The 17,914-nt window shown below is 40.9% G+C and overlaps 1 protein-coding gene across 6 annotated transcripts in view; it reads left to right on the top strand.

The window, feature by feature from the left end:
- LOC306976799 (cyclin-dependent kinase-like 5) overlaps nucleotides 1–17,914 on the top strand; it is a 53,572-nt gene that overhangs the window by 17,349 nt on the left and 18,309 nt on the right. For all 6 annotated transcript variants that reach the window (XM_079574880.1, XM_079574877.1, XM_079574879.1 and 3 more), the window contains exons 4-9: nucleotides 8,607–8,652; nucleotides 8,734–8,870; nucleotides 8,950–9,070; nucleotides 10,579–10,638; nucleotides 14,829–14,919; nucleotides 15,221–15,410. In XM_079574880.1, the coding sequence (XP_079431006.1) occupies nucleotides 8,607–8,652; nucleotides 8,734–8,870; nucleotides 8,950–9,070; nucleotides 10,579–10,638; nucleotides 14,829–14,919; nucleotides 15,221–15,410 (645 nt within the window). The remainder of the gene's footprint in view (nucleotides 1–8,606; nucleotides 8,653–8,733; nucleotides 8,871–8,949; nucleotides 9,071–10,578; nucleotides 10,639–14,828; nucleotides 14,920–15,220; nucleotides 15,411–17,914) is intronic.

Raw genomic sequence — 17,914 nt, 5'->3', positions numbered from 1 at the left:
ATGGCCTCTAGGGCCAAGAGTTACTTAGTTCTGCTTTAAGTGACATGGGAATTACTTTACTTTAAAACCATAACTTTTCATTGGACGAAGCTGTGAACCCCATGCCGACGTGCCGCGTGGGTAATCATTTCCCATGTAGCAGAAAGCGCCACATGATCCGAAGAGCCTATTATTAGCCGCCGAGACTGAACATATGTGGCACATGCCAAAAGGAGTTTTGCGGGCACGCTTGCATGCCTCCTATGGTGAGGGCCCGTGGCAGTTCCAGTATGGTGGATTTTCCTGGCACACTTGTGGTTCTCTCAGCCTCCGGGACCTGAGTCAGATGCCAAAGGAGCCTATTTCAGCAGCGAGCATGTCCTACCAGCATTTAGCTTGACATATCCCCTCTAATGGCAGGAGTTTGGCAGTGTCTCCTCCAGTTTGATAATGAGGTTGGAGAAAGTGTCAATGTTCGCGTTTTAGAAGCTCTATTTAAAACGATCCTTGCAGTGGACGTTTCATGCATCTGAAAATCACGGTTGTACTTTTTGTCCGATGAGTCAACCACTGCAGTCTGTATTTTGTCCTTCAACCCTGTTATAAAAGTCATTTTCCAGTCATCTTCATTCCATAGTCTAGGCTTATTTGTAAGAAAGGCTGCGTGATATGAGAAAAAATTATAACATTTGATGAACTGTTTCGAAAATTGTGATAAATTGCAATGTTCAACAAAACTTCACCACAGAACATCATTAAATTGAAGCAAAAATCACGAGCCATTTGTTTTTATCATCAAATTATGTAAAAATGAAAAATAAAACAAAACAACAAGGCTAAAATGGAACTATCTTTAAAAACAATCATGATTCAAACCAGACTTTTTCTTCTTTTAACTTACCATGTCTTAAATCTCAGATGGAAGGCCTCAGTGATCTTTATGACATTATGTGGCTTTTTGCAAAATGGATATTGGGTCACCTAATATTGCAATAATAGAGATGCAGTTCGCAGTCCTATTTGTTAGTGTTTTATGCCTCAAATAAGCTGAGTGGCCGTCAGTACAATCTATTTAGAGGAGAAAAAAGTGTCCTCTTTGAAGGGAATGGTTATTTTTGCACCCAGTGGAAGTGCAGAAACTGGGACAGGAGAGGACTTTGGCACATCGCGTTAAATGGGTCACCTTGAGTGTAGTACGTGTCTGTGTGGGCCTATTAGAGGAGAGGGGAGGGTACGCACCTCATGTCTGAATGTGCGCATCTTATTGTTCCCTAATGAATGAAAGCTATTTCAGTTCTGCTCTGATGCGCTGTCACACACGCCCACCTGAGGAGCCGCAGTTTGTGGCTGAGGTCCCATTTCACTTAAAAATCTATTAATGTAATATCGTTCATTACTGCATGTTAATAAACAGTGTCAGACTTCGCAAAACAACAGAGTGAATACAAGCGACTATCCTGTAAGACCTTTACTCTTTCCTGTAGTAAAATACAGTGGGGCAAAAAAGTATTTTGTCAGTTCCCCATAGACTTCCTATTGGATTTTGGCCACACTGTATTCAGTTGTTTCTATTAGCTCCCTTATGTTTGTTTGTATTGCGTGACATATTTTGATTGTTCATTTCATGTAACATGACAAAAAATGAATCATGACCATGGCAAGGCAAGGCAAGGCAACTTTATTTATACCGCGCATTTCGTACACAAGGCAACTCAATGCGCCATGGATAATGATTTATGTGTATGCTGTCCCTGGACTCAACAGGCATCATAACTTGGTCTTTATTATGTATATATATATTTTTTACAGTACTTATATTTTTAGATAATAGTACCTAAGCTTTTTTTCCACCAATACCATACTGGGTTCATTTAACTGTACCCAGCCCTCAGTATTAATGTGGTGAATTTTGTGAAAATCCCCTTCCCTAAATTGCTGAAAATGAATATATGTGGGTTTGTGCTCAGGCCTTTGAGCTGGTTATTGTCCTTGGCCCTTTGTTGCCCAAGTTCCTCCTTTGAGCCCTGATAAGAACAAGCAAATAAATAATTTAACACAGATTTGTAGAGTGTGTCTTTATCAAGTTTCAAGTTATACAGAATAACATAAGATAACAAACTCTGTGATGTGTTATCTTCATTCATCATGTCTTAACAACAGTGTAAGGCACAATGGTGCCTTACACTGTTGTTTGAGTCCTTGCTCCTTTCGACTCCAGCTGTTGTAGAGACTTTGTTTGTGTTTAATGGAGTGAGATGCTGCTGTCACTTGTCGGGGCAGACCTCGTACATGTTTGCATGGGTGTATGTGACATGATCCGAGCCCTCCCACTCCGTGCAAAGAGCGTCATGTGAGTGTAAATAATCACAGAGCCCAGCAGGGCCAACCGTGTAAAATGTGACATAATGTACTGGGCACGAAAGGACAGTGTCGTGGCGGCTCGTGTAGGCAGCTCTTGACGGACAAACGCTGGGAAAAAAGAAAAAAGAAAGACTCCGTGCCAATGATTCTCAAAGTTTTCACACCAAGTACCACCTCAGGTAATATTGTGATTTAAATCACCATCTCGCAAAGTGATAAATAAGGACATAACAGATTTTGGTACGAATAAGGACTTAGGACGTAGGAAGGGCTAATGCACAACAACAAAGCCAAAACAGGTTCAGGGAAAGGACTGAACCTTGTCCGTACAAAAATTAGCACAGGAACAAAGACGGCAACACTTTGGAAAAATATCTCATTGAGATTTTTCTGGCAGGTATTCCGATTGTGATTAGATTTGCAATTCAAAATGAAGATTCAGAAAATCAAAAAGCATTAACATTTGAGAGAACACTGAATGAACTGCCGATTTAATACAAGGATCACTGTTCATTTCAGAAAAGGGTCATTTGGTTTTATGAGCATCATCTCATTTGCAACCTATAGTTTAACACAGCATGTGAAAAACTTGTAATGGGAGTCATCTGGGTTGGGATTGTGCCAGCCATAAACCTTAACAAAACAAGCTAAACAAACCCTTAAACAATACACGTGGGCAATATATTGTAAACAAGATTTACAATATCGAGTAAATCTCGAATGTCAAGAAAGTGGATTATTTTTCTGCCCTTTTGTAGTTTTTTCCAGAGAATTGTCTTTTTGAGCGTCAAAGCAATGTAAATGTAGACGTTTGGCAGCACATATTTCTGATGGTAGATGAAGATATTCATTTTTGTCAATATCGCCCACCTCTAAAACTGAATCAGTAAGACATGGCCAAAGCAGAAGGAAAGCACAAAGCACTAGCCCAGGTCTTAACCAGGAAACATTAAGGGCTGAACTGTACCAAGACCTGTGTAGGGGTCTCAACTTCACAGCTAATGCAACTAGAACAAGACAGCACTTCTAAATGAAAGTCAATCTGAACCGACTCCTCCATGTCCCGCCTGTTGTACATCCTTCAGACTGAGACCCACTGCTCTTTTCTCTGCCAGGTTTCTGTGTGTGCTTTATTGGTCTCTTTGTAGTGAAGATGTCCAATTCTTAACTGCAGCTGTCTCTTGTGACTTAAAAGCCGTTATTGTTGCTGTTTGTATAATGTTGAACAGAGCCTAAAGTGCTGCCTCAGCCTCCTGCCTCAGAGATAGATGCTCCGGGGACCGACGAGAAAACACCGCCTCCCTATAACAGATGTGTTTGTGCATATAGAAATCTATGGAGAGCACTCTCTGCTGTTGTAATATATTCTCTTAGTTTCATATTTGCTTTTAATTTTGCGCCAGTATACGCTCACTCTGGCCTGCCAGGACTTCCCCATTTTAAGACGGTGTCTACACCTGCAGCACAGTGGAGGCCTCACAAGAGGAGCTACAGGAAACAAAAACAGGACAAACGATTAGGTATCCGGGCGAGACTCACAGCTAAGCCACACATGCCTTCAGTTATTCTGGCTAATGGACATTCACTGGAGAATTAACTGCTAAGCTCTTCCCTGAAGATGGTGAAAGACTGTTGTGGAGTGGAGGGAGCTGCGCAGGAGGAAGAGGAAGGATGGGGTGGATGAGCTGACCAGTGCAGGACACCACACTCTGAAACAGGGACAAACTGAGGAGACGGTGCACTGTTTCAGGATCAGAGGAGCACTGAAGGCAGCCAGCCAGGTTTCCTCTGGGTGCTACGGTTTCCTCTACCTCCTAAGACATGCTGGTCAGGTTGACCCACAGTGGCGGTGCAGCTCAGTCGCAGCGGCTCAGGACTAACACCTGAACACTATTCCGTTGTACACTTGTACAATGACTAATAAAGCACTGACTTACTTACTTATCTAACATGGGAGTGACATTTTTTCCTAGGCTAGTTGGTACATCAACCAATTACAAGTAAGGAGGGTGAAATGTATCAACCAATCTGCTTAAACCGGACCCTGCCCGAGCGACTAACCTTAAGGATAGTGGGGCATCTTAAACATCCCTAATTAGATGAAGAATGTACACCGTGTACCAACTGTTAAAAAATGTGCAACCCAGGAATAAACCAGATGCAGGACTAAACCAGAACTTAATCTAGCGATCAGAGCTAACCCAGTATTAAACAGTCAAATGGTATGTACATATTTCCTATCTGCTTTCATGGAAATGTGGTTCGGTTTTGGTTCACAACACGATTATCCATTTCAGAAAGCAGAATGACCCCACACTAAGGATTTCCCGTTCAGCTCACACTGAAACAGGTCCTTGTGTCATCTGTATGCTGTTTAAAGCAACCCAGGTTCAATTGCAGTTGTTGTCCCTTTTACGAGTTCACCCTACAAACAACACCTATTAAAGAGGCATAAAGCAGGACTAAACCAGGAATCAAACGAGATCTACGATGAATTTCAAAATCTAGTGGTCATTTTTTTTCTGATATTGACCTAGATGCCGGTTGTCGATATTATGAATGACTGCATTTTATGTTGTGAATATCCAACCCTCAGGAGAAAATAGTTGATTAGTTATTGTCTTCTAGGATAAGGCTAAACCAAGCTTGGAAACACAAAACCAAGTAAGCATAATTAAAAGAGGAATAAAGCAGGACTAAACCATAAGTGAGAAGACTGATCCGAGGTTAACACATTTATTTTAGTGTATCGCTTGATTTTAAATTTGCTACTCTAACTGAACAGTTTGTACTGAGAGATCGGCCGATGTGTTATTGACAAAAGTCACAGCCAAGTTCATGTTTGATCTCCTTATTTGGAAAATGAACAAACAAAAGAGAAGGAGGCGCGGGGCTGTCTTGACTAATTGTTGTGTGGAAGATACAGAAGATGACTGTTTATACCTAAACCATCAACAATCCAATTTTGAAAAGTCTTGTATGACTATTTTTGACACTTACAGCATTGACTCATTATACATTTTGTGATGATGAGATGTGAGGGAAATGTTCTGCTTTTCTTTCATTCGTAGCATAGCAATATTCTCATCTCAGTAAATGTGCAATTTTACATTTAGAGCATAAGTGCATAGGAGCATCAAATTCAATTTTCCATTCAGCAGCTGCAAAAAAAATGCTTTGAATAAAGTTCCCATTTCTGGGTTTGCCGTTTTCAGGACAGTTATGGAAATTGACACGGGGTGATTTTGTCATTTTGTGAAGAGGAAGTCATAGATATATCAAGTACATTTTATTGCTCTTTGTAAACAAACCATTTTTCATTGTACAGGTGTAAAATATTAAATCTTCCACATTCACTATTAAATTGGGTTATTACATTATTGCAGGGGACTCCATCTTTTAGCTCGGGAGTTTCTGCCCTTTTCAATAAGCTCCCCAAAGGCTTTCCGTATTTCTTCATAGACTGATGAGTCAAATTTGATACGGTCTTGGCAAATTTATTTTTCACTTTCCTGTTGTTATCCAGGGTGTTGAACCCATGTAATCAGTATTCTCAAAGCATAGCTCTTTGCTGGTTTCATATTAGTGTAGTCACATTTAGAAAAGGTTGGAGATCCCTTCTTTATTGCATTGCATGATTGTATTTTACAGTTACGTTGTTGTTGTTGTTGTTGTTGTTGTTGTTGTTCTCTTTCCAACATAGAGCTATATATGTGGATGTAAAGCAGCCATGCATCAAAAAAGAGAAAAATATATGGGAAAGTAACCACAAAACAGACTTTTCTATGAAATTTTAATGAATAGAATCATGGATTTTACAGCGTTACAGGAGGTAGCATTCATTTTCCTCTTGTCTTCTTAATCCTACTCTGGTTTTGTTTAGCAGTTAAAGTTAGGAGCACATACTGTGTTTAGACGTTTCTCATAAAATTCAATACAAGCAGATCATTATAAATTTGCCATTAGCAGGAGCTATTGATCGGCCTCTCAGTTTGTAGCTGCAGTCCCAGGGCTACATCTGTGTTTGTCATGCTGCGGAGGGGCGGACAGTGACCATCAGAACGAATCATTTACCCAGCATGCCTCACTCCCACGACCACATTGGGATTTCTGAAGAGCTCTGAATGCAGATGTTTACAGAAAAGCTCTCGGCAGCATCTTTCCCGCCTCTCATTTTTCACTGTAGTTTCGGAGTCAGGGCTAACACAAAGTGATTCGAACAACTGGTGTGAATTAGAGCAAAAAAAAACATTGCCTTCATATCGAGCGCAAAGAGGGATCTGCCCTGTTAAAACTTTTACAATGACATCTGGTTACAGCCTCAGCAGCCTCTTTAGAAATCACCAAGGTTTGGTGATTGTTTGACTATTGTACAGCTGCAGCTTTACAAGCATTGTGATCATTTTCATCCTTTTTTTTAGCATTGTGTTTTTTTGTTTGCTGAAGACACTATGTTGCTAAATAATTGCAGTTAATTTGTGTGTTGTGACCATTGCAATTTGATTTCATTGTGCCCTCATTCCTCATTTCCTTCATGAGTTCACTTTAGGCATGGACTTTTTATACTGCAATTTAACCAAGATGTGAGATGGGGGGACAATGACTTGGCACAGAGGTGACTCTTGATTAAATGTTATATTCAAGAACCGCTTCCAACCAAAGCAATTTTAGTTTTTTAAAAAAAATCTAAGTTAAAGTTAAACTGTATCTGTAGCTAAGTCATCTTATTAATGTAAAAAGGATGGCATTTATTAAACTAACAATTCATATAAGAATACTTCTCTTATTCAAGGCTGTTATCAAAAATTGGCATATAAAGTATGAATCAAGTAAGTGGGAGTGACTAAACAGAGGTTTCTGCCCTTGGGGATTAATACAGTTGAATCAGATTCACTTAATAAAATCATACATATAAACTATGTACTATGATACAGCTGGCAATTAACAGGAACAGCTATAAGATTTTCACATTCGTCATCTGGCAAGCAGCTCTTTCATAGCTGTTGTGGATATTGTGTTTTTAATTATACTGCGCTGTCTGTAAGATAGGCAGTACTCTATCATATAATTAGCAATGTACTCTGCAGCTCTAGTCGCCGCTTGTGGAGAAAGGCAGAGATGCCTGCTGCTTGTGATCTTAAACATGTTATTTAATGCCCGGTTGATGATGCTCTCCTACAGTGAGGCTTGTGTGAGTCAGGCGTTGGCTGGGAGCTGGAGGATCCATGCTGCAGCGGCCCAGGGCTCTGTGACTGAGGGGAAACTGGAGCAGTGCTCTGAGCCACAGGCACAAATACAGGCCTAAGTAGGACATGAGGAGAAACAGGGCAGCTCATGCCTCGTACCGACATGATAAAGAGGAGACACATAAGAACTTCATAACCTTTGTTCAACATGAGAATTCTAGCAGAATGTGCCAGACATATGGCAACACCTTTGCCAATTTGCGTCACACTTCAGACACAAAATCTTATACCAGAGTTTATTCCATCTTTCATATATTAGAAAGTAGCAGTAGTAGCGCATGTGGGCTAAAAGTGCACTCTCCAACACTGGGCAAGAGACACACGTCACATTACTGTATGTGGTTGGATGCAATGGTGAAAGTGAAACCTGCCAAATAGACTGGAGCGTGATGCTTGTTCGGTTTCACTCAAAATGCCGGGGATGATGACTTCCTGTCTCATATTATTCCAATGGAGGGTTAGCGAGGTCCCACATGAATCAATATTTTAAGATTATATATACGGCGTACAGTGAGATACTGATGGCAAACCATTGACAATAGAAATACAATAAGACTGAAAGTGGTAATCTCCGACATTTGAGCAAAATGGAACGAGTCATTTCTCTGTGAAAATGGTCTATTACTGCACGACTGGTTCATGTGGTTAGCCTGAATCATGGAGGTATTGAAAGAATAAAAAGCTGCATTATTTTTTTGCATTCTGTTCTTCATAACATGCCAGCACAAATAAACACACGGCAAATCAGACTCAAATTAAGATGAAGAAATGTGAAAAGTGAGTTTTACAGCTCCAATGAACAAATTTCAAATAACTAAATCAACACTTTGTAAAATTCTCTGAGAATTCATGCAGCAAATGATACAATAATGTCACAACTGGAGGACTATTGATTTCTTTCTTCGCCCAGATGGATGTGGAATAGAAAAATGAAAATAGCACCATTCGTTTCAGTTGTATACAGCCCTGTCAAAAGCTCTGCATGTTACAATTGATTTCCACCTCCTGTGTTTCTTACAGGACACCAATGAAATCGTCGCCATCAAAAAGTTCAAGGACAGTGAAGGTGAGAAGGGGTCTTTTATGCGCTGTACGTGTTTCTCAATGCACTCGGTAACAAGGCATAACCTGGATTATGTGCGTGCAGAAAATGAGGAGGTCAAAGAAACCACGCTGCGTGAGCTCAAAATGCTCCGGACGCTCAAACAGGAGAACATTGTTGAGCTTAAAGAGGCCTTTCGCCGAAGAGGGAAACTCTACCTGGTGTTCGAGTACGTGGAGAAGGTCGGTGTTTTAGTCCTCTCCTGTGATCGCGTCCGTCTGAAAGTCTTGTGCAATGACGGTGATTTTCTTTCTCTCGTAGAACATGCTTGAGCTGCTGGAGGAGTTGCCCAATGGAGTGTCGACGGAGAAAGCACGCAGCTACATTCACCAGTTAATCAAAGCTATTCACTGGTGCCATAAGCATGACATCGTTCATCGAGGTAAGGGGCGACAGAGCCATAGCTACAAGTGCAGATACATTTAATGATTATTGTGAAGTCATCATTCCATGAGTTCATTCCAAATTGAAACATAATTATGGTCAAAAGGTGAAATGTAATTGAAAAAGAAATCAATGCATTCACCTAAATATTAATCCTTCTTTTTTGCTACATTAGATGAACCACCAGGACATTGATCAGCTAATCAGTGAGTTGAGACAGAAGATATATCGGTAACACTTTATAATAACTACACCTTATTCAGCCTTAATCAATAATGAACTAACCATGAACAATTCATTAGTGATGACTTACACTTAAAGGAATAGTTCACGGTTTTTCCATACTGAGATATGTTTTTACCTGAACTTAGACAAGTTGATGCGTACCTGCCTGGTCTGTGTGCGTGCCCGTGGAAAAGCTTGGTCGCTTTTAACTTCACCCCATTTGGCTCACTGACTGAGGGCACGCACAAAGACCAGAAAGGTACGCACCAACTCGTCTAGCTCAGGTAAGAACATATCTCAGTATGGAAGAACGGTGAACTATTCCTTTAATAACGACCTAACTCATAATGAATAGTTCTTCACATACTGCACTTATTCATTATTGCGCAGTTATGAATTGTTCATAATGAATTAAGTGTTAACTCATCATTTATTAAGGCTAAATAAGGTGAAGTTATCATACAGTGTTTCCGATATATCTGTAGACTTTGAGTCAATGTAAAAACAGATATTTTCTACCTCTGCGTACATAAAAGATCTAATTGTGATGCTGTAGCAATTTTGCCATCTGTGCTTCTCAGACACCGACATCAAATTGCAACAAAAAACAGTTCATTTCTATTCTTATCATGAAACAATAGCACAGTGCTGCCAGTTTGTCTGATGTGCTCCGTCTAACCATTGTATTATTCACACGACGTGAGCTCTTGGCACTTCAGCGTGAGCAGAACAGGAGACCAGATGGCCCTTGTGAGCTTTTGGCGCTCGGGATGCAACAGAGCAAGCCTCCAAATGGCCTGTGGTATATCCAGCCATACAGAACCAGAAACCATACAGGAACAAGGCTAACGTTCACATTCAATGCTTGTTTGTGACTCGGGGGCTGAGCAAGCGAGGGCGATTAGATCTGGAAGTTATCTAAAATCCAGATTCTAATCACCGTTCACATTTTAATCGTGTCCAGGAGCAAAATAAACTTATACAAGGATCACATGCACTTAGTAACATGTTTGTCGAAGTGTAAACTGTGGGTTTCAGTTTCAGCTTTGGCTATTTTGTAAATGTAGCCGTTAAAATTGCAATTTGAACACCCCAACTATACAAGCGCATGCGAGGCTACAACTGCACATTCAAGGCTTGTCAATGAATACCCTTTTGTTCCTCTGTTGCGAGACTCTTCTCAGTTATGGCGGGGGAACAGGTGGCGCAGGGGAATGATGGTGCTCGTAGTGATGATGTAATAATGCCAGCTTCCTCCCCATCTGTGCTCCTCTTCCTCAGACATCAAGCCGGAAAACCTTCTCATCAGCTCCGAGGATGTCCTCAAGCTATGTGACTTCGGTGAGTGTCGGAATCCTACGCAACCACCAACGGTTTTAATATAATAGCAAGATAATATTTATTGAGCCCTGTGGTTTTCTGTCAACTTTCTGAGTTTGAAACAGTGTTAGAATGATTCATCTTCGTGACAAACACACTTGGACTTGTGTTTTGTTTTCATTCACACATGGGTTAACATTTGCCTCCACCACCTGCTGATGTCACGAGGTGATGCTCCTATGTGTTTTTAAAGTCCAAATCTTACCAGACATTTCCGATCATTTCAGGGCATAGATTGCCGCCCACTACAAATCATTAGTTTGTTAAGGCTCACAGTTACTGTTTTTAGCCTTGTGGTGCTGCTTCACTTCCTTGTGTTTGCTCTGAGGTCTTTGTTTTCATATACTGCACATTATTTCAAGTTATAACATGGGTAACACTAAGGCAATGGTGTTGAAAATTAGTTTAAAGAGGCACATTTTATTGTTTAGCATTATTGTGTAGCCGTCTGTTATACATTTAAAGGGATATTTCCCTTTAAATGTATACTTCTATACTTCATTTCCTAGTTTTCCAGAGTGTTGTTGATTTCTGGATTTTTTAAAGTTCATGCAGTCCTTATATTTGAAGAGTTTAGTGGTGCTAGGCCAGTGCTAGGCTAGTGCTAGACTAGCGTATGTCGATGGTAACTAGTAGCTTGCATTAAAAACCTCTTCAAAATCATCGGGTCGTCCTCCAAATGTTGCCATATCTGATTTGCAGAAAGCTCCTTTGTGAATTCAACGTATAGTAATGCCGGCGGCAAGTAAACAAACTACTGTAGATCCGGTAACCTAGCAGATGACTCCGCCGCTGCCTAGCTTACAACCAGGAAGCAAGTTAAAAAATTATTCAGTCTACACAGACTTTTATATCGGTAGTCTGATGTTATAAGTTGATATCAACTTTTATTGTAATGATTTCGGGGTGGGCGTTTATAAGCTTTTGCTTCGGCCCACTCCTTTTGAGCAGAATTTTAACTGCTCAAATGAACAAAAATAAACTAAGTGATTTTCCTCAGGGGCACTGTGCTTGGGTCAGACTTTTTTTTAAAGCAAGCTACTTGCTACCATAGACATGCGCTAGCCTAGCACTAGCCTAGCACCACTAAAATCTTCATATATAAGGACTGCATGAATTAAAAAAATATATATACCTCCAGAAATCCTATGTCAAAAATCCTGAAATATCCCTTTCAAAATGCATTATGCAGCTTTTAAAGGTCCTATATCATGCAAAATCGACTTTTTGGAGCTTTTAGCCATGTTGTTGTGCTATTTCCTTATCAAAAATACCTCCAGAGTGGTTTGTGGCTTCATTCACGCAGCTCTCAGCAATCCTCCTGAATCCTGCTCTCTGAGCAGCTGCGCCCTCTCCTGGTGAACGACTGACCTGTTCAGTTGTGTCGTAACAGCGGAACGGAAGTGCTCGACATCTGTAATGTAATGGGTTTATTCAATGCTTACGGCCTGATTTTAATTTGTAAACCACCCTTTTCATTATTTCTGTTGTAAGAAATAAATAAATAAAGGAAAAGGAAAAAAAAAAAAGAAAAAGAAAGGATGTGCCCGAGGTGCTTCCAGGTCAGCTGAGGCCAAAACAAACACATCCCCTGAGCGTCTGAACAGATCAGTCATGTTTGCGCTGCAGCTGTGAAGATGGAGCTCGTTATAACTGGACACACCTGTTCTTTATTCTTACCTAACGATAATGTCACGGAGAAAAAGAAGCGCGTTTGGCTACGAGGACGGGAGTTTATGTCTATGATTCAACCTTCCTAAAGAAGAGGCCACTCCCGTCAGAAGTTGTTTTTTTCTCCGGGATTCAGCGACTATCACCAAAATATTGTTTTTCTGTGACTGTCACTGATGGATGTTGGGTGAACCTTCGCTAGAATCAAAGTGGATTACCTTTTATAACCAACGCGAGTCCCATAATGTAAACAGCGATGGACCAGAGCGGTGAGTCAATCCAAGCGTGTGTTAGCTTGTGTGTTAGCATATTAGCATGTGTGTTAGCCATTTATGAAGCTGTGTTGCAGATGTCAACTCCTTATAACTGCATTGTGAAGTATCCTCACTTATTGCTGTTTACTTATATTACGGTAAAGTATGTGCGGAGAGAGGGGGCGGAGTTAACTGAATCGAAGCGTTGTGTCTTCCGGGTTTGAAAAATACCTCCAGAAAACACTTATATTTATCACAAAAATGAGTGCTCAATAGCGGTAGAGGTTCAATCATTCATATAAATGCCTATACTTAACTTTGGAATGGCTAAAAAAGCATGATACAGATCCTTCAATGTGGGAAAAAAGGTGATATTTGTGCAAATTTGTCCTTGTAGTGACCCAATGGCTCTATGAGTGGTCAGCATGACGCCTTTACTTTCGATCACAGTGGTCTCTAGGACACCCTAGGATCAATTGTTTTGTAGGCTTTCTCGTAAGAGGGTCCGTCAGCTGTGAAAACTGATCCTGGAGCATTGTAGAGACCACTGTGATGGAAGGTATGGAAAGTAAAGGTGCCATGCTGACCACTCATACAACTGCTGAGTCACTACAAGGTAAAATACGCACAAATATCAACAGTTTTTTCCCCACATAAAAAGTTGCATAATGTGCCTTTAATTTCTATTCCTACAGAGATAACCCTACAATAATTAAAACAGACATTTCAAATGTTTTGACAAAATATGAGTAAAGTAAAACTGAGATTTCATACTGATGTCTTTGCTCTCAATCATAGATAGTGCTGCCAACATTCAGAGGTCTGTGGTGGTCATTTCCATTTGTTGCTTGTGATAAAAGACGTGTGTGCTTTGTATAACTGACCCACATAAGAATGAACCCACTGAAGCAATTACCACCGATCCCGCATCATGATATTATCGCCTCCTGCTTATTACTGTTGCCCAAATAACTTTATATTTATGGATACTGGCCTATTGCTATATTTTGAGCAACACAAGCTTTGACAGTCGGCTTGGACCGTACAGACCAGTCCTCACACCCCATGTGCATCACTTGCTGTTTGCTCTCTGCTGTTACTTCTTTGTAAAACTTGTACTACTGACTATTGTTGACCGGGGAAGACGAGCTGCAGTTGTAAAGATGCTTTGCTCCTGTCAGTTAGCTAGTCCTTTCCACTCAAATACTCCTGACCACGGCTAGGAGTCTCTTAATGTCACGCGTACAGTATCCCACTCTATGCATTACTCTGGATGGATTGTGTGTGGGGGAAACAAACGCTGAACCAAGCTGCTCGCGTCACAACACATCACAGGGATATTATAAACACGGCGTATCCGGCATCATGTGAGCAATCTGGAGCGAGAGACGACAGACCTGCTGTTTGCTCTGTGTCAGCCAAAGGAGCTCCTTCGACAGGCTTAGGGGCACGACATGCAACTGAGTCAGATAGGTTTGGGACACTCCAGCCCCAAAGTAGACAATGGGATTGAGAGTGTGCAAAGACCCTGTGAGCTCATCCATTCCATTACAAGCTACAACACTTGCAAAACATTTTCAACTAAAGCAAATCAAAGAATGAGAATGTGACCAATGGATGGACCTATACAAATGCCTTCACTCACTGATGACATGTATTTGCGTTTAATCATTTTCTGCCCTTCATTTTATAGAATCACGATTTATAGCTTATTTTCTACAGTCTTCTTTAATGACTATAACAATGATTACATTCGCTAATGTGTTTTTATAAAAATCAACAAAGGTCTTTATTGATGTATCTTTCCGTATCTGTTAAAAGCTACAGTAATTCAAGCTCTATCGATTTGCAATTTTTAGCTTATTTTCTACAGACTTTACACAATAGTGCATATTTCCACTAATGGCTAGTTCTTGGTAATTACCTAAGGTTGGCATTGATTTTCTGTCCAGGTTATGGAAAGCCTCTGTAAACATGTATTATTTAAACAAAGCACGAGATTGATTTGACTCCCTCTGCTGGGCTGTGCTCCCCGGGGCCTCATCATCTCCTATTCAGATGTTGCTTTTACCTGAGCCAGCTCCTTCAGGATTATTGTACACTTCTGAATCCTAATAAGCTCTCAAAGAGGTGCCCACAAGTCATTTTTTGAGGTCTCAGCATGAGGGGAATATCAAAAAGCCGCTCATTATACGTATATTGCTTTCCTCTGTATTCTCCTGCCAGGCTTTGCACGTAATCTCTCCGAGGGGACCGATGCCAATTACACGGAGTATGTGGCCACAAGATGGTACCGCTCTCCGGAGCTGCTGCTGGGGTATGTCTTTTTTTATTTTATTTCCTTCCTTCCCAACCTTTAATCTTCACAAGAACATCAAAATAGCTGTTTTTATCCTGTCAAATCAGCCAAAATGCCATGTATCAGTAAATAAATACATGTTGAAAGAAGTCCTGGCTCTCGCTCTAGCTTCTTTTAAACATCGTGTAAACATTTGCCGTGTCCCAATCTGCGCACCTGTGTAGGGGCACGTGCAGGTATCGTTTTAACCCACGCTGATTGGAAATGCAAGATTAATGCAGAATCTCAACTCTAACCATCTCTTATTCTTCCCTCCCAGGGCTCCTTACGGTAAAGCGGTGGACATGTGGTCAGTGGGCTGCATTTTGGGGGAGCTGAGCGATGGGCAGCCTCTGTTTCCTGGAGAGAGTGAGATCGACCAGCTCTTTACCATCCAGAAAGTCCTGGGACCACTTCCTCCTGAGCAGATGAAGCTCTTCTACAACAACCCTCGCTTCCACGGGCTGCGGGTACCACTGAAGCATCTCACACACACCATCTGTCCTCCATCAATGATGCTCTGTCGACTTTATTATACATCTGGCCTAAAATTTATATCACGGCATAAAAGAGAAATATCACTGTAACTATATAAGACGAGTCTATAATGCTGTATATTGAGGCCTGTAAAAGCCTCAGAGAATCACGAGGAGTTTGCATAATGGAAATCAAATCAATCAACCTTCACTTGTATTGTGCTTTACAACAGAACCAAAGTGCTTTCCATAAGTGCAATGTAATACAAACAATTTAACCTCTTACCCCTGCCTTAACTGAGTGCATTTTCTCCATTTCAGCTTTACCCAATTCTAAAAGCTTCTTGACTGGAGAGCTTGGCCAGTGTTAACGCCTCATTTGAAAGCTAAGACCTGCAAAACTGATTGTAACTTTTTTGTCACGTTGTTGCTGCATTTTTTATTTAAAAAAATGTTAAGTGTTTTTATCATGTTTTTGTCTCTTTTTTTCTAGCTTTGTTTCTTGTGTTTTCGTCGTTTTTTGGATGTGTTTTTGTTGCATTTTCATCACTTTTATGTGGCTTTGCACACTTTTTTCACCCTCATTTTTATCAATATTTTGACTCTTTTTTCAAGAAGCTTTTAGATCTGGGTAATGCTGAACTGGACAAAATGTGCTCGGTTAAGATGGGGGTTAACCCCCTGAGTTTGTTTACATTACATAAAAAATATGTTTTTATATATATATATATATATATATATATCATTGTTTTTGCTTTTTAAGCTGATGCTAAATTAAGTGGAGTCTTGCAGGAAGTGGTATTTTGTGCTCAACATAGAAATTAATTAATACATTTGAATTACATTATGTGCAATTAGCAGCTAAAAGCAGATCTAAAAAACAGGTGAGTTTTCAACCTAGCTTTCAACAGTGTCAGGTCCATGATGGCACATAACTCAAAAGAGTAGTAAGTCCTGCTCCATAGCACGATTTTCTCAAACACAACGTTTAGGTTTTGTCGTGAATTCCTTTATTTAGCCGTAAATTTCGGCCAATTAAGCCCACCTTACTATAAACAGCGGCAGCTAAATTTGCAGCCTTGTACACACACAGACCGCACTGGAATATAAGCCGCAGGTTTTCATAGTGCATCCGCTCAGAGCGGCCAATGGCGCGGATGAGGAGGAAGAGACACCTCATCCCAGAGAAAGGTGCAGTTGTGTGGGCAGAGGGAGGGCGGCAGGGACGGCAGTGATAACGCGTAAAGAAGTCACACCGAAATGGCCATTGGCCAGTGTAGCCGACCTCAATGTGGAAGTGTAGGGATGTGAGGTGTAACCTGTCCGCGTTGTGGCCACATCTCCAGCTCAGACCGCCCCCCAGGCGAGCAAAGCCCTTCCACATTTAGGCTAAAGTGAGCCTTCATCATTTTAAAAGTTACTCATCTACCGTTCCTCAGCCAAGAGCAGCTTTGATTAGAAGTTTAGCCATAATCTTTCGCCAAGCCCGTCTCACTTTTGCGTTTACTGAGAGAGACGCCTCTAGTGCCTGTTGGCTGCTATATATTGGCCACACCGTCATATTGGCCTGCAGGGTTCAAAGCGTAGGAAAAAAGTAGCGGCTTATAGGCCGGAAATTATGGTAGTTTAATTTTAGTCTTGTTTTCGTCCAGATTTAGGCTTTTTTTTAATCTTGTTTTGACAAAATTTTCTGGGGAAAAAACAAAACAACACAATTTATTTACACTGTACACTGTTTTGTAAAATATTATAACATTGCAGTATTGCAGTATATTTTTCATGCTCTGCTTCCTGCTGTCAAGGTCTTCATAAGTGTGACTTGAATTTTTGGTCATATACGTCGCCCACTTGTACAGCCAGGCACACTCAGTGGACTGCGGGGGTAACGCATCAAAAGCATCGTACCTCCCCTCTGTCCTCCATCACTTCTGCTCCATTGACTTGATATTTTTCATTCGCCTCCACTCCTCTCCTCTCCTCCCTTGTATTTATTTTCTCACCCTGCCATGTTTCTACGCTTGTTTTTTGCTGTGCCGTGACTGATTGGATCACAGTGACTCATCCTGTATCATGTATTCTGTATGCCGTGTGAAGGAGAGAGTGGAAGCCGCTGCGGCAACAGACCAGGGTCGTCGTCCTTCTTCTTCCCTTTTTCTCTCCATTGCCCACGCTGCAGGATGTAATTATCAGACAGGAAACGAGCACCTTCTCTGTGCGTTGTTGACCGTGAAAACCACAGATAATGGGGCTCCTGTTTGATTGCCATTTCAGTCATTCGTTGAGTCGTTGGTGATCAATTTGAAAGAAAACTAACAATACCTACATGTTTCTTGAATTCAAAATATTGAAGTAGTTCTAACAAGTGTTGATTTCACAGGCCAAGAATATGTGCTCAGTCAGTACAGCTTTATTGTCAGTTCTACCGAAAGTAAAGCAGATGAAGAGAATCGAAATTGTGTGACTTAAAAACCCCTGCTGCATAAGAACAACATTCAATA

The sequence above is a fragment of the Gobius niger genome (assembly GCF_951799975.1).
Source record: "Gobius niger genome assembly, chromosome: 17".
NCBI classification, from domain to species: Eukaryota; Metazoa; Chordata; class Actinopteri; order Gobiiformes; family Gobiidae; genus Gobius; species Gobius niger.
The sequence above is the reverse complement of the archived record's forward strand: the minus strand, read 5'-3'. Positions and strand labels throughout refer to the sequence as shown.